We start from the raw sequence: 25,778 nt of genomic DNA, 5'->3' as shown, positions 1-25,778 counted from the left end.
TGTGTCTCCCTCTCTCTGACCCTCCCCCGTTCATGCTCTGTCTCTCTCTGTCTCAAAAATAAATAAACGTTAAAAAAAAAAATTAAAAAAAAAAAAGCTGCCCACAAACGTGTCCAGGAAAAGGATGACCCCAAGGTCATGTGAGAATTGCTAATTAGATAGAATTTGCAAGTCCTTTGGCCAAAGAATGTATTAAGACTCCTTCTGGTTAAGGTTCCTCCGGAGCATGACCAGAGCTGCCCCCACAGCTGCGTCCACATCCTGCCCAAAGGACACTGGGAAAGGGAACGCCCTCTGCACCTCCTGCTTCAGAACCTCGTTCCTGGACAGCGCACTCCCACTGCCAATCACCCGCTCCACACCCCACTCCTTGAGCTGTTGAAATGGAAGCATGGAGTGCAGGTTTTGAACAATGCCTCGGCACAGGGCCCGGGTCACATGACCCAGGGAGAGATCAGAGGAGGAGATTCTGGTCACTGAGGCCAGCTGGTCCGGCAGGTGCCTCTCGCCCCACACCGTTGGAGTGATAGTTAGGCAGGTGTCTCTCTGCTGTGCAGCTGCCTGGATCATGCACGAATATACAGTGGGTTCTTCGACCTCCAGACCTTCCAGGAACAGAAAAGACCTGTGTGAGTTCATGCACCCCACCTGTTGCTGCAGGCTGAGACAATTTGGAATTCCCAGAGGGCAGGGATAGATCTACTTGCTGCTTCTCACTGAGGCTAGATGTTTCCTGGCTCAGGGACTCACATAGTCTGGCTAGCTGTGCTCTGCCCCAGACCCCAGCCTAGACTTAAAGGAGAGATCTCATAAGTGTTGCTGTAAGCACTAACCATCCTACAACTAATCATCCTACAACAATGCTCCCAAGGAGGACAAATGAATACACTGATCAAAAAGCATCGTCATGGGGCACCTGGGTGGCTCAGTCGTTTAAGCATCCAACTCTTGATTTTGGCTCAGGTCATGATCTCATGGTTTGTGAGTTCAAGCCCCACATGCGACTCAGCTTGGGATTCTCTCTCTCCCTGTCTCTCTGCCCCTCCCCCACTTTCTCTCTCTCTCCCAAAAATAAACTTAAAAAAAAAAAAAAGCATCATCACAGCTGCTACTAGACTTATTAGCAGTGTCATAGAAACCCCAGGATCACAGTGCTGATCACAATCCAGCCCAGCCTCAGCAGAGGTTGAAAACCACCAGTCTAGACCAATGCTTCTCACATTTGAATATGTATATGAATCACTTAGGGATCTTATTAAAATGCAGTTTCTGACTCAGTATGGCTGAGGCAGGCCCTAAGATTCTGTATTTGTTATTCACTTCTAAAAGCCAGTACTGCTGGCCCAAGGACCACGCTTTTGAAGTAGAATCACCTGAGGAACTTCTATAAAATGCCTGCCCCATCCCACCCCACAGCCAAATCATCAGCATTCTACAGACAGGACGAGGACATCAGCATTGTTTTAAAAACTCCGCAAGCATGGGCACCTGGGTGGCTCAGTTGGTTAAGCGTCCGACTCTTGATTTCAGCTCAAGTCATGATCTCCTGGTCATGAAATTGAGCCCAGTGTCAGTTCCACACTGCCCATGGAGCCTACTTGGGATTCTCTCTCTCTGTCTCTCTCTGCTCCTTCCAGGGTAGTGCTAAGTAGATAAATAAACCTTAGAAAAAAGATTTTTTAGAGAGCTTGGGTGGCTCAGTCAGTTAAGTGTCCAACTTTGGCTCAGGTCATGATCTCACAGTTCGTGGGTTCGAGCCCCGCGTCAGACTGTATGCTGACAGCTCAGAGCCTGGAGCCTGCTTCAGATTCTGTGTCTCCCTCTCTCTCTGCCCCTCCCCCACGCATGCTCTGTCTCTCTCTCAAGAATGAATAAATGTTAAAAAAAATTTTTTTTAAAGAAAATTTAAAAAAACAACTTTTTTTTAATTCCACAAGTGGTTCCAGTGTGCAGGCCAGTGCTGACAGCCACCACCCCAGAGTCGCCATGGAGTCTCATTGGCAGCACATTTAACTTGTACAAATTCAACCATAGACACTCAGGAATGAAACAAAGAGGGAGAGAGAAATAGTTAAATATTATAGCCAAAATGTGATCAGCAGGACTTTGGTTAAATATGTCAGAATGGGGACACCTGGCTGCCTCGGTCAGTAGAACATGCAACTCTTGATCTCAGGGTTGTGAGTTCAAGCACCACGTTGGGCATGGAGCCTACTTTAAACAAACAAACAAAAAAAACCCCAGAATAATTGTCTCCTCTCCCTCTAAAAATTCTACTAAAATCTCAGAAAAATCATGTGCTTGGTGAATAACCTAGCACGTGTGTACAAGTGTATAAATCTGTAGGACCGAGTCCTTGGAAGAGAACTTCTGGTTCAAAAGTTATGCACATCATACTTGCCCCTTAGAGCAGGCCTGGTTTACACCAGCACTGCAATGTGCAAGAGGGGTTACCTCTCCATATCCTAGGAAACACAGTGTGTTCGAAACTTCTAAAAGAATAGATGAAGAATATAAAACCATGAAACTGATGGGAAGAAAAGGAAGGGAGAGGAAATAGAAAAAAACAGATCAATCAAGTAGAAAGCAGACAGGGGCACCCAGCTGGCTCAGTCAGAGGAACATGTGACTCTTGATCTGGGGGTCATGAGTTTGAGCCCCAGGTTGGGTGTAGAGATTACTTAAATAAATAAAAACTTTAAAAAAAAAGAAAGAAAGAAAACAGAGAGACTAAGGAGATGGGATGATGAAATGCAATGTGGTATCCTGAAGTAGATCATGGAACAGAAAAACGACATGAGTGGAAAACTTTCAAAAGAAAAGAAAGTCTATAGTTAAAAAGAAAAAAAAAAACAATGAACCATGTGCTTGTATATCCTTAATAATGTTAAGAAAATGTTAAAATAAAGTGTTCTTCCTCACTGGGAAACACTTGGGCCACAACCCCAGCCTTGAGGGGCACCTGAAGGAAGGTCTATACCTGCTGGAGACTGGAAAGACCCGGCTTCTAGCCCTGTTTCTGCATCCCTTGGCTTACCACCTCATCAGAATCTAAATACTGAGTTGCCACATGTTCACATCATGGGCTTAGAAACACAGACCATCAGAACTGAAAAAACACAGAAGGGGAAAGGACTTGCCAAGGCCATATAATGACTTAGGACAGAGCTGAGAACTGAGGCCACTCTCCTGGGTAGCACCACCACACAAGCATTTGTATCACACTTATTATGGGCCAGACATCATTCTAAGCGCTTTGCAGTATAACTCATTTGATCCTTGCCATCCTCTGAGGTAGGTACTAGCACCTCTTTTCAGATGAGGAAAGTGAAGAACAGACGGGATAAGGAACCTGCCCAAGGGCACAAGGAAGTGGTGGGGCTGGGATTCAAACCCAGGCCACCTGGCTCCAGAGTCCCTGCTCTAAACCACACGAGGGTGGAACTGCCTGTTTTCCAACTTCTGGAAAACAATGCAAACCTAGAGTATTCTGAATAGAGAGAGAGAGTTTAATTTTTACACCTTATGTTTTAATATTTCCATTTCTGGTTAACAGATGTGATGTCTTTTATCTGAATAAACTTGTTGTATTTGCATCTATATACTTTTTAATCCAATGGCACAGTGTAGAAATTTCATAAAAGGTTAAGCTACCTATAATACTAACCTTCCAAGTACTCAGTTTCATGAAAATAAGAACCATGAAAATGCAAAAGACTTTTCTTCTTGAAAAGATCTTACAGAGAAATTAAGTATTACCATCTCTTTCAGGGGTAAAAATAACAGTCACTTCTGTATAAAGAGAAATACCAGTCAACGCAGTCAATAATTGATAGAGTCATCCAGTTAAACCAGTATCTAAATATAGGGCTTGCCTGAAGGTTCTGATGACTGGTTCTTGAAAACCTTTTCTGATGCAAGGCAAAACAAAATCCGAGTTCTGTTCTTTTAATGAAGCATTCCTGAAGGGATCCGAGCCAAGGGGGCAGAATTCCCTTGAAATCCTGACATCCCTGGCCAGCCTGAGAGGACTGACATGGGTCAGTGACGCTTGTCTACACAACCAGTATGAGCTTCCTATGGGCTCCCTGCTGCTCTGCCTCACTTTGTTACTATGCTGAAAGTTCCCCAGAATGACCTGATTCAGAGCTCCTACAGGTGGACCAGTGCACCTGATGAACACGATTTCCCCAGATCTGCATGGCTGACCAGAAATTTCATTTCTACCTTAAGTGCTTGGAAAGGGAACCTCTTCTGAAAGAAGGAGGTTGCAGGTTTCCCTGCAAATGAAGAGCAGAGAGAGGTCTGATCGATTCTATCCTGAAGAAAGCAGGAGGGCATCAGAGTTTCCAGGGATCCTTCTAAGAAAGGGAGTCAGGAACTACTTGCCAGGAATAAGTGCTATGAGGATTTTATAATACTGTCAAATACCATCCACATTTGATCATTTTATTTTCAGCTGTCTGAAGTCATTAGAAGGAAGACTTCAAACGCAAGGGACCCAGAGACTACTTGACAGAGAAGGTGACCAAGTGGGGCAGGGGAGAGCTAAGACACTATGATGATATTCCATAGTCAAGGTTAGGGGAAAAGATGCCCCCTCAAAAAAAAACCATAGGTGATGGCAGCTCAGAAGATGAGAGGAAGGAAGGCTATACATCCAGATCCCTAAGGAAGGCAGGAATGTGTTGGAGCCTGGCTGGGTCTGACACATGAATCTAGAAGCTTAAATAACACACTCAGCACCAAGACACTGCTACATAGAAAGGACAAGCAGAACACATCACTGTATGGGCAACACCTTACCTAGATCGGCCATCCACTGTACCAGCATGTGGACAAATGCGGCCAGCACATTGCCCCCATTGAGCGACGCTGCCACCGCCAGGTAGGTCCTGTCAAAGTATGGGAAGTAGGTGACTGGAGCTGTTGGGTCTGGAGTCTGTGCCGGCTGGAATCCTGGAGGCATGGAGGTTGCCAACTGAACAGAGGTGCTGATGTTGAGAACTAGGGTCCAAAGAAAGCAGAAGTTAGGCCTGTCAGGCTGACCCAGAGGTCACAAGTCACAAAAGGGAAAGGGGGAGAGTGTGTTGGTACACAAATTCTTTGGTACTCCTCCTTTCAGGATGTAGAGCCTAATTCCTGCGCACCCCCCCCCCCAACCCCCTGAGTGTGGGCTGGACTCGGTGACTTGCGCACCCCCCCCCCCAACCCCCTGAGTGTGGGCTGGACTCGGTGACTTGCTTCTAGTGAAGAGAATAAAGCAGAAGTGACCACGTGTGACTTTGGAGACCAGGTCATAAAAAGGCACTGCAGCGTCTGTGTTGGATCACTTCTTCTGGGGAAAGGCAGGCACCATGTCATGAGCAGCCCTGTGCAGAAGCCCATGTGGCAAAAAACTGAGGCCTCCTGCCAAGAACCACATGAATGAGCTAAGAAGTAGATCCGCCAAGCTTGGTCAAGTCTTTGGATGACTGCAGTCCCAGGGGGCCAACAGCTTGATTGCAGTTTCATGAGAGACCTTGAGCCAAACCATCCAGCCACATGCAGACTTCTGACTCTCAGAAACTTTGAGAGATAATAAATGTTTGCTGTTTCAGGCCACTGAATATTGGGGTGATTTGTTACGCAGCAATAGAGAAATATTTGCAGGGAGAAAGAGCTCAGCCCAAGTATTTAACTCTCTGGTGAGGCTTCATTCATTTTCGGCAAGCACCACCTCTTTCCCATTTCCATGGCTCTCTTAACCTTCCTCTACCAGTGGGGGAAAAGGTCCCAGACCCAGCACGGAGGGGATGATTTTCTCCTCTGGATTGAGGCCAGGGCCTATGGACTGTTCTAGGAGTCTCTTCTCTTCCACTTCTCACAAGACTTGGCCAAAAAGCCTGTGCTTCTCAGTGTATTGGGGTCTGAAATAACTGAGGTCAACGTTTAACTTTCCCATCTAGTGGGGGTTTGGAAGCAAGGAGACCAGAAACAAATCGCAGAAAGTCAATATCCTTTACCTTCTGCCACATCAAGCCTTTCCCCGTGACTCTTTACCAGAAGCAACATGCCCTCTACCTGTCCCCCGAAGTGGAGGTGTCAAGGATGGAGGCCAACCAACCTTGCCCTTAGACACAGCACAACTGACTACAGCCAGCAGCCACAATCTGGAACCAGAGACTACAGCCAGCTCACTGAAGAGGGAGCCTAATTCTTAGCTTCTTCCTACTTGACTAGCCCCTCACTTACTATGTAGGACACACATTTACATCCAGGCACAGGAGAGCTCTCTGTCGAGGGAACAGCCTATGATTTAAAAACCACCAGAGTAGTAAGAAAGAACCAAGCTCTTTACAGGCACCAGCCCACTGTGTCACCATAACCACCCCATGAGAAAGGTGTTGTCACCCTCATTTTAGATGATGACAAGGGCTCAGGAAGAAAAGCCACCTGCCTAAGGCCACACCAGAAGAAGGAGAGGGGCTAAATTCTAACCCAGGCCTGGGGACTGACTCCAAAGCCCACATGAGTTCCCTGACATTCACACTTTGAGATGAAATGATACAAGGCAAGAGCTGGTGTATTGGGAAAGTTAAAAACCACAGAACAAACTTAACATATTCCCAGAGCATTGATTTTAGATGAAAATTTGGGAGAAAAGAAGGTTTTGAAAAACTTCTGACCTTAAAAGACTTTATCACATATAAGTGCCAACAAAATGGGCAGAATTTCACTTTTCCCTCTCAGCTAATCTTGAATGAGGAATTGCTACCCCAAACAAAACAATAACAGTCCTTGAGATGTTATTTCTTAGGAATACCACAAAATAGGGGTGCCTGGGTGGCTCAGTCGGTTAAGCATCTGACTTCCACTCAAGTCATGATCTCATGGTTCGTGGGCTTGAGCCCTGCCTCTCGGGCTCTGTACTGACAGCTCAGAGCCCGGAGCCTGCTTCAGATTCTGTGTCTCCCCCTCTCCCTCTGTCCCTCCCCTGCTCGTGCTCTGTCTCTCTCTCAAAAATAAATAAACATTAGAACGAACGAACGAACGAAAGAAAGAAAGAAAGAAGAAAGAGAAAGAAAGAAAAGAAAGAAAGAAAGAAAGAAATGAAATGAAATGAAATGAAATGAAATGAAATGAAATGAAATAGGAATAAACTACATAGAGAAGGCTGGTCAGACTTTTTAAAGTCAGGGTTGAAGTGTAATAGTTCTATCTGATGGATGAAAGAAGACGTGACTGCAAAGAGAGTTCAGGTAAGATGAATGAATTCTCCATTCCCCTTGGTAACAAGGAGGGGCTCCCAGAGTGGACTCACTTGGCCAGGCTGCCATGAGGGTCAAATGAAATCCCCATCCTGCAACCACCTAGCTTGGGCAGGCAGGCCCCAATTCTCCCCTAGCCCGGGGAGGGGCAAACAACAGCCCACAGGCCATACCCACCCAGCCATGTGTTTTTGTATGGTCTGAGAGCTAAGAATGGCTTTCACTTTTTTTTTTTTTTTTTTAATTTTTTTTTTTTCAACGTTTATTTATTTTTGGGACAGAGAGAGACAGAGCATGAACGGGCGAGGGGCAGAGAGAGAGGGAGACACAGAAACGGAAACAGGCTCCAGGCTCTGAGCCATCAGCCCAGAGCCCGACGCGGGGCTCGAACTCACGGACCGCGAGATCGTGACCTGGCTGAAGTCGGACGCCCAACCGACTACGCCACCCAGGCGCCCCTCACTTTTTTTTAAATAATAGCTTTATTGAGATATAATTCACATCAATTCACCATAAAAAACAACTTTTTTTTTTTAATATTTTTTTTCAACGTTTATTTATTTTTGGGACAGAGAGAGACAGAGCATGAATGGGGGAAGGGCAGAGAGAGAGGGAGACACAGAATCAGAAACAGGCTCCAGGCTCTGAGCCATCAGCCCAGAGCCCAACGCGGGGCTCGAACTCACAGACCGCAAGATCGTGACCTGGCTGAAGTCGGACGCTTAACCGACTGCGCCACCCAGGCGCCCCAAAAAACAACTTTTTAAAGGGTACAATTCAGTGGTTTTTAGTATATTCACAGTTGTGCAACCATCACCACTATCTAATTTTAAAACATTTTTATCACTCCAAAAAGGAACTGTACCCATCAGCAATCACTGCTTCCCCCAGCCCCTGGCAACCATTCATCTGCTGTCTGTCTCTATGGATTTGCCTGTTCTAGACTTTTCACAGGAATGGAAACATACGATACACGGCCTTTTGGAACTGGTTTCTTTCATTCCTCCCTTTCACTCCCATGTTGTGGCATTTCAGCTGTGTGGATATAGCACACTTTCTAAATGCATTTATCAGTTGGTGGGAGTTTGGATTGTTTCTACTTTTTGAATTATAAGTTGTTATGAACAATGCTGCTAGGAACATCTGGGTGAAGTGTGGACACTTGTTTGTGTGGACACGTGCTTCCAGTTCTCTTCGGCGTGTGTACCTGGGAGTGGAATTTCTGGGTCATGTTTAACTTTTAAGGAACTGCCAGGCTGTTTTCCAAAGGGGCTGCAGCATTTTACAATCATAGTGGCATGTTCTTACACTTTTAAATGGTTGAAAAGAAATCAAAAGGAGAAGAAAATTTCATGACATGTGAAAATTCTATGGAATTCACATTTCAGTGTCTATAAATGAAGTTTTGTTAGAACACAGCGGCACCCATTCATTTATGTATTGGCTATGGCTGCTTTCGGGCTCTAACAGCAGAGTTACGTAGCTATGATAGAAACGACATGGCCTACAAAGCCTAATATATTTATTATCCGATCCTTTACAGGAAAAGTCGACCAAGCTCTGCCCTAGACTGCAGCCTCCATCTCACTGTGACTCTCTTACACTGAATACAGAAAAGACTCTGCACTTCTAATCAGATGAGATGGAACTTTCATTGAGAAACACAATAACAAAAACCCTAATCTACTAATCTATTTTCTTGGTCATGGAGTTACACAGCAATCAGCCAGCTAGAAACAGTCATTTCCCTTACCTGGCCATGGAAAGGAAAAGCACAGACTGTGGTCAGGGACAGAACTTGCCCTATAGGATTGCAAGCTCCCAGGGGAGGGGCTTCAGAACCTGTAGGAATGAGGCTGTTTTTCATGTTTACAGAATAACGATCAACAGGATGCCAAGGCTTTGGTACATGTTCCCCTTGTACCCTCACACAGAGCTGGAGCTTAGAAGGCACCAGTAGAAGTCTGAGGAAGGAACAGAAGAAAGACTTACCCGCATCTGTCCTTTGGGCCATACAGGAATAGACGGAGGCCTGTAAATCACCCAAGGCCACGCCCACCCGCGTCCCCTTTGGGACTCCAAACCAGGCACGGGAAGTTCTGCCCGCCAAGCTGCCCGCCTCAGCGATGTCTGGGAGCAGGTGGATGGGAAAGCCTGAGGTCCTCAATCTGCAATCCAAAAATGGACAGTGTATTTACCTGGTGCTGGGTTTTTTTGGTCTTTGTTGTTTCCAGGAAACTCAACAAAGGAAAGCACTAGAGGATAACACATACGGGAAGGGAGGGTAGAATCCAGTGTTTTCAGAGAGGGCCTCTTTGGCTTTTTTTAAAACCATGAGAAGTAGACTTGTATTTTTTAAAGAATGAACACTGGCTTTCAAAAGCTTAGGATTAGCCTTCCAGGAAAGAAAACAACCAGTGTAAGCAGGGGTGATCAGGAAGGATTACACAAGAGCCAGATATCATCCCCACTCAGCCTCCTATGTTTGAAGGGAACACAAATACTCTGCAAAGGGAGATAGAGTTCCAACACAAAGTCACAATCAGTTAGCACAGGCCAAACCAAAGTCAAATCCATCAGTCTCCTGAATACCAAACGCATTCATCACTCGGGGTTAGTGAACACGGGCTGTCAATTTTATAAAACATGCTGGAAAGTCCTTTACCTGAACTACCAGGTGCTTTTTGTTTTATTACAGAGCTCAGAATTTGGACCCTGAAGGAAGTGAACTTATAGGGCACTGGATTTCTGGATCTGAAAAGGCAAAAGATTGCTTAAAAAGAACTTTTAAAAGACATCTCTCAAGACTGCTACTTCCATTTTTTAACCTTATTTTAAACTTTATTATAGTGAAAGTTATTCTTTGAAATCTATAGGCTAGGGCTGAGTCACAGAGAACTGGGGAAGCCAACCTAGGTTTGGGCAATTGTGGAAGAGCAGGACAGCATGGCGTACAGGGTAACCCCCTGCAAGGGTTCGCTGACAGCTAGGCCCACCCATGCCTGGTGACTGAAGCAGGCTGAAGGACATTGGAACTTGATTCCTGGCCTCTTGGAATCCTCCACTCTTCTTGAATGGGAAAGTCCCACTGAAGCTCTCACATTAGAGATTCTGACCTTAAGCCTGGAGCCGGCCTGCAAGGATATACTCACATCTCGAAGTTCCAGCTTTGGCTCTGAGTGTTGAAATATCCCCAGCTAGCGGCATTCTGGTCGCACATCAGGGATCTTGGCAAGCCACACAACATGGCAACCACATAGTCATGGATGGTGCCCACTGCATCATAGGACTTCAGGAACTCTGGGCTAGTTTTCATATCAAAAACAATTCAACATGGTCTAATAGCAACTTGAAAGCATGCACCACACCTAGCTGCAGGCAGTGGACTAGACATGGCATAGCCGGGTGGCAACCAGCACCCCACATGCTGCAGCTCCCTGAAAAGTAAACTTCCCGGGGTGAGGACCTCCCAGCCACTCAAAACACAGCTGGCTGGAGTCAGCCTTAGGGGAGTGGTCTCGGGGGAGAACGCCTGGGAAAACCCGACATTGGCCGTTCTCAGCAGCCCTGACCCTACCATTAACTCACCATGTGACCCTTGGCAAGTCCCTTGTCCTCTCTGCCCCTTTCTTTCCGCCCCTGGTTAGAATCAGATAACCAAGACTTCTGAGAAATGAAGCAGCTCTGGACCAAGTCTAGGTCCTGTGACCACACTCTGTGCCAGGCCACCTGACTGAGGAACACTCCAGCATGTGGAGTGATGCTGACCAGCTGGAGGTATAGCCCTCTGGCCACTCTCATTTCCCTGGAAACCCAGAATCCAATTCAAAAACAGTTGTCCGTACCTATTCTTCGAAAGCCAGAAGATGGTTGCACAGCCAAACCCTGAGGCCACACTGAGATGGGACTCTGGCCGGGGCAAAGAAGCCAGGAACTCGCTGCTACACCGGCCATCCTGCCATGTGACCAGGTGGCTCACAGCTCTGGGCTCAAACACAGGGGAGGCCCCTCCCTCTGTCCATTCACAGCCTGAAACAAAGGAGATTACCAAACACAGAGAAAAGAGCCACTGACCAGCAGCAGCATGTCCGTGAGACCATTCTGCCAGTGAGGTTAAAGCATGACTTTATCACCCATGATAATGCTTCACTCACACACCTGGGTTCTGATGTAAGAGCACCTGGGTTTAATACCTGGCTCCATCACCAATGGCTGTGTGACCCTGGGCAAGTCACCTACTCCCTCCATTTATCCCACTTCTTCTATATTCCTTTTTATTCATTTTTTACAGTTGATATTATATCCCCTTTCACCCTGTAAGGAAAGAAACTTAGCACACTCTCAAGTCCCCTAGTCTCCATCCTTCCAACTCTTACCATGAGGATACTACCTAGACTGGATTCTGGATGACGATGGATATATTTTCTCTTTTACTTTGGTCTTAGCTAACTGATTTTTAGGCATCAAACTTTATTCAGGAATCTAGCCATCTTTACTTCATTTATGTCATTTATCTCTTGAAATCTTCTGGATCTTTCTCTGCTCTTATTTAAATTCCCCAAAACTAGTTTCAGTATAGTTCGTTCTGTGGCAAAGCATCTAAAGGCCTACATGGCTCCGAATATCTTTTCATATCCTCATACTTGAAGGACAGTTGTAATATTCCAGGTCCTAAGTTCCTTTTCTTCAATACTTAAAAACACTTTCTAGATTTGTGATAGATTGCCACAAATTCCTTGCTACTCCTCCCATTAAGGGGCAGAATCTAAATCCTCTTTCCTTGAATCTAGGCTGGACTTGATTTGCTTGACCAAGAGAATGTGGGGGTAGTGACATCCTAGGACCCCCAAAGCTAGGTCATAGAAGTCTTGCAGCTCCCACCAGAGCCTTTTGGAGCACTCACTCTGGGGGAAGCCAGCCACCATGTACGAAGTCCCACTACCTGGGGCACTTGGGTGGCTCAGTCAGTTAAGCATCTGACTCTTGATTTCGGCTCAGGTCGTGGTCTCATGGTTCATGACATTGAGCCCCACATTGGGCTCCATGCTGACAATGTGGAGCCTACTTGGAATTCTCTCTCTCTGCCCCTCCCCCCACCAAAATAAATAAATAAACTTAAAAAAAAAAAAAAGAAGTCCTAAGGCCACCATGCTGGAGAAACTACATGGAGAAGTCACATGTAGGCATCTAGAGGCCATCCTCCAGGCTGACTCCAGCCTTCCAGCCTTCCCTACCAAGGCATCAAGCATTGAATAGAGCCACTCTTGAACCCTCCAGACCCATCTGTCCACTACACAAATACTCCCAAGCAACCTCCATCAACTCCGTGTACAGTAGCTCTATCTGATATGCAGAAGTAAATTGTACAAGATATAATAAAATGTTTGCTGTTTTAAGTAACTGAGTTTGGAGGTAGTTTGCTATACACCAGTAGGTAACCAAAATACTATTCCATTGCATTTTTACATAGAATGTTGCTATTGAAAAATGTCTAGTCAATCTGTTTGTACTTCTTTTATATAGGATCTGGTCTTTCACTGTGTATGCTTTTGGTATTTTCTTTGTCTGAAATCCTTGAAAGTTCACTATAATATATCTGGCTGTGAGGTTTTCCTTCTCTCCCTTCTTTGACATTCTATGCACCCCTTCAGTCTGGTGTGTAAGATATTATTTTGTCAGTTATGGTAAATTTTCTTCATTAGTTCTTCAAATATTTCCTCCTCTACCACTTTTATTTTTCCTTTTCTAGATCTCCTACTATTCAGATGCTAGTGCTTCTATTTGTATTTTCAATATCTCTTACCTTTTCTTTTATATTTTTTACTTCTTTGTCCTTTTCTTCTTCCTTCTGAGAGATTTTCTAAATTTGCATCTTTTATTTTCAAATTTGTCCTGAAGTTCTATCCATTTTGTTATTAATCCCGTCTATTACATTCTTTATTTCAACCATTATATTTTTTCAGACCTAATAATTCTCCTTGGTGCTTTTTATGTTTTCTTGCTAATATTCTCCTTTCATACATTTTAGTAGGTATGTCAAGCTAATTTTAAATTAGACTGACCGTTCTAACAGTTGTTTCTCAAAGAATCTCCATCAAATCACCTGGCACAATGTTTTTCTTGTGAAACAGCTGTGCTCTTCAAATGTCTTATTGTCCTGGCCCATGAACTCATTTTGTGCTGGGACTATTGGCTACTCTGTCAGTCAGTGTAAATGGGCCAGATCTCAATCCCTGCCAGCCTCCAAGTGGCTGGAAAGGATGAATGAATCCTGGGGTAAATCTACAGCTAATCCATCCCACCCTGCAAAACATCTCCTCAGGTCAGTATTTCCACTCTGCCTCCCAGGAAAAAACAATGTTTTGAGGATCCTTAGATTGCAGTGTCACCAGCCCTGGGGTTTGGAAAGAGACTCGTGCTTTTCTCCACTGCCTTGATTTTATTCCTGAAGACACCAGAGCTGCTGAGGGTATGCGGACAATGCTGCTTGTCCCAAAGCCATGGCAGTCCAGGGGACCAGCTGTTCCCCTCCTGATTTATCCTCTCACAGGCAAGGCTGGTTGCCTCTTGCCCCAGACCCAAGCCACTGTCAACCCACACATCCCAAATCAAAGCAGCCCCATCACCCCAGGCTCTCTCACAATGTTCTCCCCTTTCCTTGGTGTTTTTCTCTTATGATTCCTCTAAAACTGACCTCGGCAGAGACAGCCAGCTGTCAAGCTAGTTCAGCATCTTGGTGGCAACTGTATCCGGAAGCCCAGAGGTAAAGGACACTTATAATTCTTTCCTGGGTCCTGGTAGCTCTTCCTGCCATGTGTCGACTTCACTCTTAGACTAGTGGCAAGGGGAAGGGTTAGAGTTAGGGTTAGGGTATGTAGTGTGTGTTGTGTGTGTAGGGTTGTAAGTATTAAATGAGTTAACACATGTAAAGCATTTAGAACAGTACCTGACACAGTCAGTACTCAATTAATGTTAGTGATGATAATGATGATGCAAATGAATCTTTACCTTCTAAACTCTGTCTGGAGTCTAAGATTTGCAGCAGCCTTCAAGAAAGACAATACACATCCCTACATATGTTTTGTTTTCTCCTCTTCTCATATAGGGAATATTTCTCACACTTCCACAGAATATAAATACAACCACTGTAGCAGAATGGGAAAAGAATCTTGAGTGCCAGTTGAGAAAGGTTATCAGTAACAAGAACACTCCGGATCTAATGGACAGAGATGAGAATTTGTTCTCCATATGTCCTGAGATGGCCTCCAGATGAGAACAATGCCTACCATAAAGCAAAGCAGGGCAAAGCCTCACATGCAGCTATTTTGTGGCTATGTCTGATCTGAGGCCCCAGATTTGGGAGCCAAAATCATTACATTTCCCTATAAATTTTTTTCATTAAGAACCAAAGAAAGAAACTTAACTGCCTCTCCCCTCTTTGCTCCAGACCATGAAACATCCATTTGTTCATTCATACGTGGGTGATTGAATGACATGTTTATTAAGTATCTAATATGTATTAGGCACGGGTTCTAGTCCCTGAGAATGCAGCAATCAACAAGAAAAAGTCACTACTGTCATGAAGCTTATATGCTAGGTATATAGAATATACACAAACAAGTATATAATATCTGATACTTTCCATTGCTGTGAAGAAATAAACAGCAGTGATAGATTTTTGAAGGGTGATCAGGGAAGTCTTCTCTGAAGTGACGTGTGAGGAGGGACCTGGATGAAAGAAGAGAGTGAGCCCTAAGAATGTCTGGGGAGGGGGCGCCTGGGTGGCTCAGTCGGTTAAGCATCTGACTTCACCTCAGGTCATGTTCTCACGGTTCGTGAGTTTAAGCCCCGCATCAGGCTCTGTGCTGACAGCTGGGAGCCTGGAGCCTGGAGCGTGCTTCGGATTCTGTGGCTCCCCCTCTCTCTGCTCCTACCCTGCTCTCTGTCTCTGTCTCTGTCTCTCTCAAAAATAAATAAACATTAAAAAAAAATTTTTTTTAAAAGAATGTCTGGGGATACATGCTGCAGGTAGATGGGTCAGGGCAAAGGCTCTGAGACAGCTTGTCAAACTCTGGTTGGTATCCCCAGCCAGTAACCAGAAGAGCAGGGAGATGCCTAACAGATCATGCACCTGAAGTGTATGAAGTTTCACTTGGGGTAGGGGTGGGGGCAAAACAGTGCACCTCCACAACTACATACTGTATTTGTACCTACACTTAAAGCCGGGATTCTTTTTTTTTAAACATGTATTTCTTACTTTTTAAAAATTCTTGTATTTTTTAGGGAGAGAGAGAAAGAGAGAGCAAGTGAGTGGGAGAGGGGCAGAGAGAGGGAGACAAAGAGAGAGGGTGGCAGGAGGGAGAAGCCTCCATGCTCAGTGCAATGGAGTCCCACGACCCCGGGATCATGACCTGAACCAAAACCAAGAGTCAGATGCTCAACTGACTGAGCCACCCAGGTGTCCCTAAAGTTGGGGTTCTTATTCCAGCCCAAAGCCGGATTTCTACAGCTTTTTTTCAACCCCTTTATCTGCTTCCAAAACTCTTTGATCCTTTAAAAAAAAATTTTTTTTTACTAACAGTTTTATTTTGTTTATATGAGAAAACAAATATGGAATCCTTACTATGTACCAGGTATTCTTGAAAGCACTTCAAAAATAATTCATTTAATCTATATAACAGCCTTATAATATAGGCATCATAATTCTTCCCTTTTTACAAGAAAAATGAAGCAGAGAGAAGTTAAGAAAAATTTGCCAAAGGTCACATAGCTATTAAATGGTAGAACCAAGATTCAAATCCACTCTGTTTCAGAATTTGGTCTGATATTTGTTAACTTTTTTCTTTCTTCCTTCTCTCTCTCTCTCTCTCTTTTGGCAAAGAATTGATATATTTTTAATTTTTTAATTACAGAAGTGACAAGTGAATGCATTCTCGGTATGAGATGTTCAGCTATTACAGATAAAGCCAGAGGTCCGCTTATACCCCTACCTGAGTCCTGGCCTCACTCCTGTCCCTGTTAGCACTTGTGGGGAACTATCTCAAGTTTTCACACTCACACAACATATTTTGTTTGGCTTGATTGACTTTATTTTGTTTTTGTCTATTTTTTTTTTTTTTTAAGCAAACAGCATTGTACTATATTTCTTCTTCCAGGGGTTATTTTTAACATCCAGCAAATGTTCTAGAGGCCTTTCCATGTGAGTGTATGTGAATGTGCCTTATTCTTTTTGACTACACTGCACATCCTCCTACAGGCCTGGGCATACCACCATTTATGCATCCATTCCCCAGAGCTTAAACGCGCTTAAACGCCAGTTTTCGCTACCATAACAGGGTAATGAACGACCGTGATTACACCTCCTTATGCACATACATGGTAAAGTAATTTTCCTGAGCAGATACCAAGTAGCAAAGCTGCTGAGTCACAGCAGCCCCCTTGTTTGGAACAGGCCCCCGCCAAACTGCCCTCCAAACCGCCATGCTAATTTATACTACCACCGGCCATATTTAAAAATATCAATTTTCGGGGCGCCTGGGTGGCGCAGTCGGTTAAGCGTCCGACTTCAGCCAGGTCACGATCTCGCGGTCCGTGAGTTCGAGCCCCGCGTCAGGCTCTGGGCTGATGGCTCAGAGCCTGGAGCCTGTTTCCGATTCTGTGTCTCCCTCTCTCTCTGCCCGTCCCCCGTTCATGCTCTGTCTCTCTCTGTCCCAAAAATAAATAAACGTTGAAAAAAAAAATTTTTAAAAAAAAAATCAATTTTCCACCCCATTTCCCAACCTTGACATTTTCAAACTTTGATTTCTTACAATTCAGTGGGTGGAAATGATTTCTCATTGTTGTTTTCATCTGCCCTGCCCTAATTACTAATGACATTGAGCCTCTTTTTATATGCTTATTAGCCACTTGTATTTCCTCTTCTAGGAACTGCCTATCGGTATCCTTTGCCCATTTTCCACAGGACAATTTGTCCTTTCTCTGTCCTTATTTCTTTATATGAACCCATATTATTCACACAAGCAAACATTTTCTCCCAGTCAGCCGCTTGCCTTTTAGCTTGGTCTTATCATGCCCACTTCTCTCCTGCTATTACTGACCCTCGAAATGGAGTCTACAGGCGTAACCACAGGCCTCTCAGAAGACACTCTCACTGTTTTTCCTCTCCCCGCTGGCTGGCCTGTGCCCTCATGGAAGCAATTAGGTCTCCGCTCGGCTTACTGGTGCCTGTCTGTGTTGACTGCCTTGAGTGTGCCCTGGAAGGTGAGGGCTTCGTCTGCTAGTTTCTACGTCTCCCGTGGGGTCAAGTACTGAGCCTTATTCACTGTAGGTACTGAAGCTAAACTGATTTATGGCCACCATTAAAAACACAATGTCTTGATCCCAAGTACGATTTCACTCAACTCTGCTAAGCAAGTATTACCATCGTCAAATAGTGGTTTCCCTCCTTCCCAGAAGCAGAAAACAAAGCAAGGAGGCATGTGGGCTGACTCAATGAAATATTAAGCAGCTCTCTCCAACAATGTGGGCAATGGTTTGTGTGGTTGTTACAGAGTCCAGGAAATGGGCAGAAACGGAGGCAGATGACCAGACCACAATCATTAGATCTCTGCTATCCTCTTTGGGACAGGTTTTAGTATTAAAAGGACATTTATTCTCGTTAATGCAAAATTAAGGAGTTTAAAAAGTTTTTACAACCTAGACTCCCTCTGAGAGGTCAGCTGTAACACCCTAATCGGCCTTCTCCTCCTGCTACTGATTGGAGCCAAGCAGCTCCTGTGGTCCCAGGCAGCCTGACAACAGGCAGATGAGGAAGAGGGAAGAAGAGGTCCTGCACTGGCTTCTACAGTCCACCCAGCCCCTCCTGGGAACTGATCAAAGGATGCATCACTAGACACCAGTCATGCTGCTGAGAAGCAGGTCACCACTCACTTGGCCCCGGGGAACTGGAATCACTGACTCTCCAGGCAAAAAGGGGTGAATCTGGTGTTCAAATCCCCTTAACTACAGCCCCCAAAGTAGCCATCCGTCCTCTACTTAAAATACCTACAGTAGGGGGTGCCTGGGTGGCTCAGTCTGCTAAACGTCTGACTCTTGATTTCAGCTCAGGTCATGATCTCCCAGTTCGTGAGATCAAGCCCTGAATGCAGCTCTGCACTGACAGTGCAGAGCCTGCTTGGGTTTCTCTCTCTCTCCCTCTCTCTCTGCCCCTGCCCAGCTTGTGCATGCTCTCTCTCTCTCAAAATAAATTTTTAAACCTTAATAAAAAAAACCCTGCAGTAAAGTAGCTGGGTAATGGGTGTGTGTTGGTCCATAATACTCCCTACTTTTATGTCTGTATAGAACTTTTTAGTTAAAAAAGTTTTTTAATGCTTGCTGTAATAGGAGCTCATAATATCCTAATCCTTCCTCAGACATTCTGTTGGGAAGTTCCTGGCTTCATTGAACTGTTGCACCCTCGTGCAGCTTTGGTTCTCCAAGAGGCCTTTAAAAGCTTAGTGTCTGAAGTCACACCAACCTGGGTTCAAAAGCTGGAGTCCCCATTTGCTGCCATATGAGCCCAGGCATATTAACTTCAGAACCTCCACTTCTCATCTGCACAATGGGGACAATAATGTAACCTATATCATGAAGATGTCAGGAATGTTCAATGTGATCATGCAGGTAACATCCTTAGCCCAACATCTGGCATGTAAATTACTCATCATTATTTTGCTGGCTTAATAAGTCTCTTCCTAGAGGCCAAAAAGAACAGGTCACCTGCACTATGGCATTTAAGATATAAGACAACCAACTAAATAATTCTTAGCACTTGAGCCCATAAAAAGGACAAGCCCTGGAATTCAAAAATCACAAATGTCTGTGACTATGACAAACAACAAAAAGTATGCCCAAATTCAAAAGTATTTCCACTGTGTCTTGGCATCTCCTATAACCACACTAATCTCTTAGTTGTCTACTTTGATGCTCTGAGACCCTGACACAAAAGAGAAAGCTGTGGAAAATCCACTCCACTGAATCCTACAGAGAATCAGAGACAAGTCACTCTTTTCCCTCACCCTGCTGATGGATGGTGTGTGAGTGGACAGTTCGCTTACTCATTACACATTTGTACAAGATAGGAGGTACACAACATACAGGACGTACACAAAATACAAGAGACAACATGTGCCATTCCATTCCTACTGCAGGGTGACCCGATCCTTCAGAGAGAGCCCTCCGCAGCACTTTGCTGTTCCACAGTGGTTGCTAGAAGCACATGATCATCCCTGGAGCCCAGCATACCTTGGCCTGTTTTCCAAAACATGACTCCATGCATCTGTCCTGATACTCCAATGCCACAGACTTCCTGGAGCAACTGCTGAGGAAGGGCAGCAAGGCACTCATTTAGGGCTTGGATGATTCTGCTTACATCCTGCTCCCGCCCCTGGAAACAGAACAGGACGAGTCAGGCAGTGGCACACAGACAGGCGGGGGGGGGGGGGGGGGGGTAGGGTAGAGGCCCCAAGGGATTTCCTGAGCTGCCCAGCTAATTCCACTGGGGTCACTTCCAGGACCTGCTGACTAGGCTCACGGATGACATGTGGGACTGAGGGTTCTCCACCACCTCCAACAGCACCTAGAGTAGGAATGTGGTGGACGAGATTCCACTCCCTCCCTGCACAGGTGAGGCGCTGGGGCAAATGAGGTTCCAAAATGGCTAAGACTCTGCCCTCTACTGTGGGCAAGTCTGAGCTGAGAAAAGCACTGCCCCTGCCCTATAGGAACTGACAGTCTAACATTAAGGATAGGAAAACACAAGACCAAGATGTAAGGAGCAATTAAGGGTCTATCTCAAGGCACACAGAGGATTGGGATAAGGGCAGGATGGAACACAGCAGGAAGGAACCTGGAAGGAAAGGTGTAGCCAGGAAAGGCCTCGTGGACAAGCCCTAGTGTTTGCTTCTACTTGGGACTTTAGTTCATCCATCTGACAAACATTTCCTCAGTGCCTTTAGGGCCAGGCCTTAGACTTGGAAACAAAACACCAACGGGGGGGGGGGGGGGGGGGGCAGGGGTGCACCTGGGTGGTTCAGTCAGTTAACTGTCCAACTCTTGATTTTGGCTCAGGTCATGATCTCACGGTTCCTGAGATCAAGCCCTGCATCAGGCTCTGTGCTCACAGCGTAAAGCCCACATGGGATTATCTTTCTCCCTTTCTCTCTGCCCCTCCCTGGCTCTCACACACGAGCCTTCACCCTGGGCCACTTGCACACGTGTTTTCTCTCTCTCAAAATAAATAAATAAACTTACAAAAAAAAAAAAAAAAAGGAATAAAACATCCACTAGGGAAGGCAGGCAAGAAGAAAGCCCAGAGAATACCTGGGCACAGCAACAGTGAAATGGTCCATGCAAGGGTGTGGTGGGAAATGAGGCTATAAAAGAGAGGGTGAGCCCAATGGCAGACCTTGAGCCCCAGAGTAAGGGGCTCCTCCTAAAGCCAATGGGGAGCCCTTGGGGCTTTCTGAATGGGACAGTATCATCAGCAGAGCAGTGTGTTCAGAAGATTAATTAGGCAATGAGATAAGGTACCCAGAAAGAGACTGATAGTATAGAAAGATTTTTAGGGGTGGAAATGAGATTCAAGACAGTCAGGACCATCTTCTCCTGATTTGCCTTTTCCCCTGATTTGCCTCCTTACAAACTTGTCTAGGCAAAATAACCTTGAAAAACAAAGTCAAGAGAGTTAAGAATATAATCAAATAGCATGCTAATATCTCTGGGTCCAGTGGTCTTAAGAGACAAGAATATGAATAGAATGCAGGATTTGAAAAAAGTTAGAGGTGTCTGGAATCAGATAGGAAAACACATTTAGGGATCTTAGAGATAATGAAATGCCAAATCCAATCAAGCAGTACATCCAGATGGGTGGGAGGTAGAAACTAATATAACTTCAAAAGTAGGTGACTCACACCAAAAAATTTAGGTTTCCATGACCATCTCTTCTTCTAAATTATGAAGTCTCTGTTAAAGGCTAGAAATCAGACTCCAAGATCCCATCCCATCCCAGGAGATGCCTCTAATCAGTAAGAAGTCTCAATAAGCTAAGGAGGCCACCAAAATATATACACTTGGAAAAGCAACCCAGATGACAGAACTGCTTCCTTGATCAAGAATTAAACTGAGGGTTGATGGGGGGTGGGAGGGAGGAGAGGGTGGATGATGGGTATTGAGGAGGGCACCTTTTGGGATGAGCACTGGGTGTTGTATGGAAACCAATTTGTCAATAAATTTCATAAAAAAAATAAATAAAAAAAAAAAAAGAAAAAAAAAGAATTAAACATGCATGTTTAAAAGAGTCATACCTATGTGATTAACATTTGTGCTTAAGGAAATCTGAGCATTTGGTATTTTAGGTAAATTTATATGTTTAAGAGAATTTGGCCTAGGTTACCTTTGCAACTCCAAGTTAAAATGTGAAATTGAGTAACTGATCTAGATTTGTGATTATAAGTTCAAATCTCATTACTGTATATTTATAAAAGGATTTTAAACATATAAGAGCATTTAAAGTTTATGTAGTTATCCATTTAACTTATTAGATTTATAAGAATTATTTAAGTATTCTGAAAAGCTGTGGGTCAGGCAACTACAGTACCTAAATATATATATATATATATATATAATATTTATAAGTTTATAAATTAATTTATGAAAAATACAAATATAAATCTATATATAGATAAATATATACTTATCTAGTGTATATAGTGTATCTTAGTTATACACTAGATAAATATATATTTATCTATATATATAAATATAACTGAAATAGCATTAAGTATTATTCAAAGGCCCTCAAAAATGATAGTGACATGTTAGACTTATAAATGGAACCAGCTTTATAAGCTAAATTTAAAAGTTTAAGAACTAGGGTTCTGAATTTAGTAAATTGAATACTTACTTTGATTTCAACCAAAGTGCAATGTTTCTGGCACACAAAAATCACCTCAAGGTATAATAAGCTTAACAACTAGAAGGACCCCTGGAAAACTCAGAAGAGAAATGTGGCTCCGTTCTTAATAAATGTCTGGTCTCTGGGGAACTGAGAAAGCTTCCGGTCTTGGAAAAGCATCTGAAGACTGAGCCCTCAAGCCCCAGGCTATCCTGCCCAGGGCTGAACACAGCCCTCCCCCTCCTTGGGACAGACCCCTCACTTGTCCGTCAGCCTGCTGGCCTTGGGCAGGGGCAGTTCTAGGCTCCAAACAAGTGTGAACAAAGAAACAGAAAAAAAGGAAGGTGAGGATGAGTAGAATGGGGAAAAAAGTGCAGAGGGAACACAAATCATTTTCCTGAGGAGGCAGCCCCAGACCCTAAAGAGACTGTATAGGGGAGAGACTACAGCAGAACTGGCTGGGCAGTGAGAGCCCAGCAGAGAGGAGGTGCATGGCTGGCACTGAATTGAGATGTGTTGCAAGTGTAAAATACATACCAGACTTCAGATTTAGTATGAAAAATGCACAATACCTTATTAATAAATTTATATTCATTATTATATATTGAAGTATGTTGGATACATGGGGCTAAATATGCAGTTAAAATTAATTTCAGCTGTTACTTTTTACTTTAATACTAGAGAACTGGAAATCCCAGGTGTGGGTCAGCTTCGTAGCTAGTTTCTATGGGACAGTGCTAGTTTAAAGAGTTCCCACATGGCCAGATGGTATATCAACCCAGGACAGAGGAGCCACTGTTTAAAATGGGCCCACTGGTGTGTGAGTTGTGTGGGTGGGACAGTGAAGGAGGGAAATGGGCCAGGTGGGAGCGAAGACAAGGAGGCAGTCAGTGTTCAGCAATTAGTTCGAGTTTCAGTGGTGAGTATGATGAGGGAGTAGCTCTCGGACAATGGGCATACCCACAGGTAACAGGAAAGGCGCTGCCTCCATTTCTTGGTTCAGACTATCAATCACTCTATCCAGATCAAATCCTAGAACTTTAGATTTGAGAACAGAACTTAGAAACTCAAGTCAACCCTCCTCCTCCACACCCCTCTTTACAGATGAAGAAACTGAGGCCCAGAAAGGAAAAACTAACTCCGAAAGGGTCACAGAGATTCACTAAAAAATCCTGATATTTTAAGGTTGCAAACACCTAAAAGCCTGACTTTCTATACAGCTGCCAAGCTTGGCCTTGTTCTATACAATACTTCTTAAGAACGAAAAGTATGGACATAGAGAGAGCACAGGGACACCAGGTGTTTCTGTCCCCTAGGGTACATTTGGCAATATGGAGACATTTTGGGGTGTCAGAACTGGGTAGGAAGGGTCTACGGGCATGTAGTAGGTAGGGGTGCTGAACATTCTACAATGCACAGGACAGCTCCCCACAACAAAGAATCATCTGACCCAAGTATCAACAGTGCCAAGGTGGAGAAATTCTGCTAAAGATTAAATTACAGCAATGCCGTTTGTCCCTGAGCACAAAGCACACATGGAAGATGCAAGGGGGGTATTACTGGCCTCTCCGAAACCCCTCATTAGGCAGGTGTGGCACACTGTGTGCCTGTAAACACGGAACAGCCTGCTGAACACTGGAGGAAGCGGAGAAAGCAGTTTTCAAGAAGTGGCCCTATTGCAAGAGAAAGGGCACTGCCTAAACTCACATCCTCTAATCCCAGCTGCTCATCCCCACAGGGTCAGAGCTGAATTTGCCTCCATTTCACAGTCCATGAGGTGAAATAATCATTCTAAAGTATCCTGATGCCCCAACCAAACTAATTTTGAAAGTCTCTATGAAAACGCAAAGTGCTATAAGAGACTCTTAAAAAATGAGAACAAACTGAGGGCTGATGGGGGGTGGGAGGGAGGGGAGGGTGGGTGATGGATATTGAAGAGGACATCTTTTGGGATGAGCACTGGGTGTTGTATGGAAACCAATTTGATAATAAATTTCATATATTTTAAAAAAATGAAAATGCAAAGTGCTCCTGTAATCTTTATCCTCTGAAATGTTTCTGAGCAAGACGGACTCTGAACTGTAAACAACGGAGTCCAGATAACTGACAAGAGATTGTGAAAAACAAGCTCTTGGGAGTATGGCCCAGAAAAATCGGAGTTTGTGGCTAGAAGGGGCCTTAGAGGCCTCCTATTACAACTAGGAGAACAAGTAGAGATCCAGAAAAAAAAGTCCAAAGGTTACACAGAAAATTCCTACATATTAATTTCTATTGTCAATTAACTGAACACAGGGAATTAATGGAATCCAGTTTTAGATTAAAGGTAGATTAATGGAATCTACCTTTTTCAGGGAATTAATGGAATCCAGTTCTAAGAACTGATGATGTTACTGAACCCAGAGCTCTCATTGTGGTGAAATTCTCCCCCATTTCTACCTTGTAACTCTCACAAGACACTAGTTTTGAGTATAATGATGAATCCAATCTTTTTCTAACATTTTAATCGGCTTCTCTCTCCTGTCTTTCTGTCTCTGCAGTCCTTCCTCCAAGGTGTCTCAGCTTTTGGAACCTGGTGTCTTTTTCTGACCAAGTGTTTCAATTCCCCAGTCCACATTCCACCCCTGCAGAATGAGAAGAGCCTCTTTCGCCCTGATTCTTCCTCTTAGTTCCTGAGGAAAATCCGATTCTGCCCTGGGGAACAAACTGAATCCTAAACTTGACACCGGCAGGTGTGAGGTGCAGAGACAGCAAGAACAAGAGAGGCCTGAGGTCACTCCACAGACACAAGGAGAGAAATTTCCCGCAGGTCAAGTGGAGGGCTGAGAGCACGGGGATACAGCGCCATAAGCAAGGACACCAGAGGCCAGAGAGTGAGGAAGGAGATCGGTGCCAGCAGGTGGGAAAGCCACCGGGAAGAAACCTAACGGATCAGAGGGAGCTGCAGCAGACAGGCAGAGGTCAGGCAGACTGGAGAAATCGGGGAGACTTCCTTGCAGAAAAGGGGTTGGGGGGAGGCCTCTTTTGAGGAGCAAGAGAGTGGCTCCCCGAGGCGGTGCAACTCCAGGACGCTGCCTCACCTGGGGCCCTGCCGCAGCGCTCTGGGCCGCTGCCTCGGCCCGCGCAGCCCGGGCACAGCTCGCCAGTACCAAGAACCCGGATGGGTCGCCGGGCGCGGACTCCACCAGGGCCGCTTTCACAGACGTAGTGCCCAGGTCGATACCGAGAATGACCGACCGTGCAGCCATAGTCGGAGGGCGAAGCTGCCAAAGCTTCAAAGCGCAACACAGCTGACGTCGGAGGAGTAGCGCCCCCTCCCGCACACTCCACCCGGCTTCAAGGCTCCGACGCGAGGCCTCGCCTGCCAATCCTTCAGCCACACCAACATGGAGGCCTCTCGCCTTCCCATTGGTCAAGAAAAGCGGAGCCCCGCGCCACCCCTCATGGCAGGCCCTGGCTATAGGCGGAGAGGCTATGGAAGGCGGGACCTAGAAGGCCCGTCCTGCAAGGCAGCAGTTCCAGGGCAGTGCAGCGCTGCCCGGGCTTCGTTTACCGAACTAGGGCAGGGCACGCCGACAGGCACTGGGCGCTCCAGGGGT

The 25,778-nt window shown here is 45.0% G+C and overlaps 1 protein-coding gene across 1 annotated transcript; it reads right to left on the bottom strand.

Moving 5' to 3' along the window:
* Nucleotides 1-13: 13 nt before the first annotated feature.
* SHPK (sedoheptulokinase) lies at nucleotides 14-25,560 on the bottom strand. The gene is made up of 7 exons (XM_047832952.1): nucleotides 25,260-25,560; nucleotides 19,533-19,674; nucleotides 11,096-11,279; nucleotides 10,403-10,555; nucleotides 9,243-9,418; nucleotides 4,807-5,007; nucleotides 14-605 (listed from the first exon to the last, which is right to left on the bottom strand). The coding sequence occupies exons 1-7, from the start codon at nucleotides 25,425-25,427 to the stop codon at nucleotides 193-195; spliced, it is 1,437 nt and encodes a 478-aa protein (XP_047688908.1). The 5' UTR covers nucleotides 25,428-25,560; the 3' UTR covers nucleotides 14-192.
* Between the last annotated feature and the right edge of the window lie 218 nt (nucleotides 25,561-25,778).

The sequence above is a fragment of the Prionailurus viverrinus genome, chromosome E1 (assembly GCF_022837055.1).
Source record: "Prionailurus viverrinus isolate Anna chromosome E1, UM_Priviv_1.0, whole genome shotgun sequence".
Classification (NCBI taxonomy): domain Eukaryota; kingdom Metazoa; phylum Chordata; class Mammalia; order Carnivora; family Felidae; genus Prionailurus; species Prionailurus viverrinus.
The sequence above is the reverse complement of the archived record's forward strand: the minus strand, read 5'-3'. Positions and strand labels throughout refer to the sequence as shown.

Excerpts from the sequence above, each read along its gene's own strand:
- SHPK (XM_047832952.1), bottom strand. The coding sequence starts at position 25,427 with ATGGCTGCACGGTCGGTCATTCTCGGTATCGACCTGGGCACTACGTCT. Across the intron at positions 19,675-25,259 it reads GCGCTGCGGCAGGGCCCCAG|GGGCGGGAGCAGGATGTAAG; the intron begins GTGAGGCAGCGT and ends TTCTGTTTCCAG. Across the intron at positions 606-4,806 it reads ACAGTGGATGGCCGATCTAG|GTCTGGAGGTCGAAGAACCC; the intron begins GTAAGGTGTTGC and ends TGTTCCTGGAAG.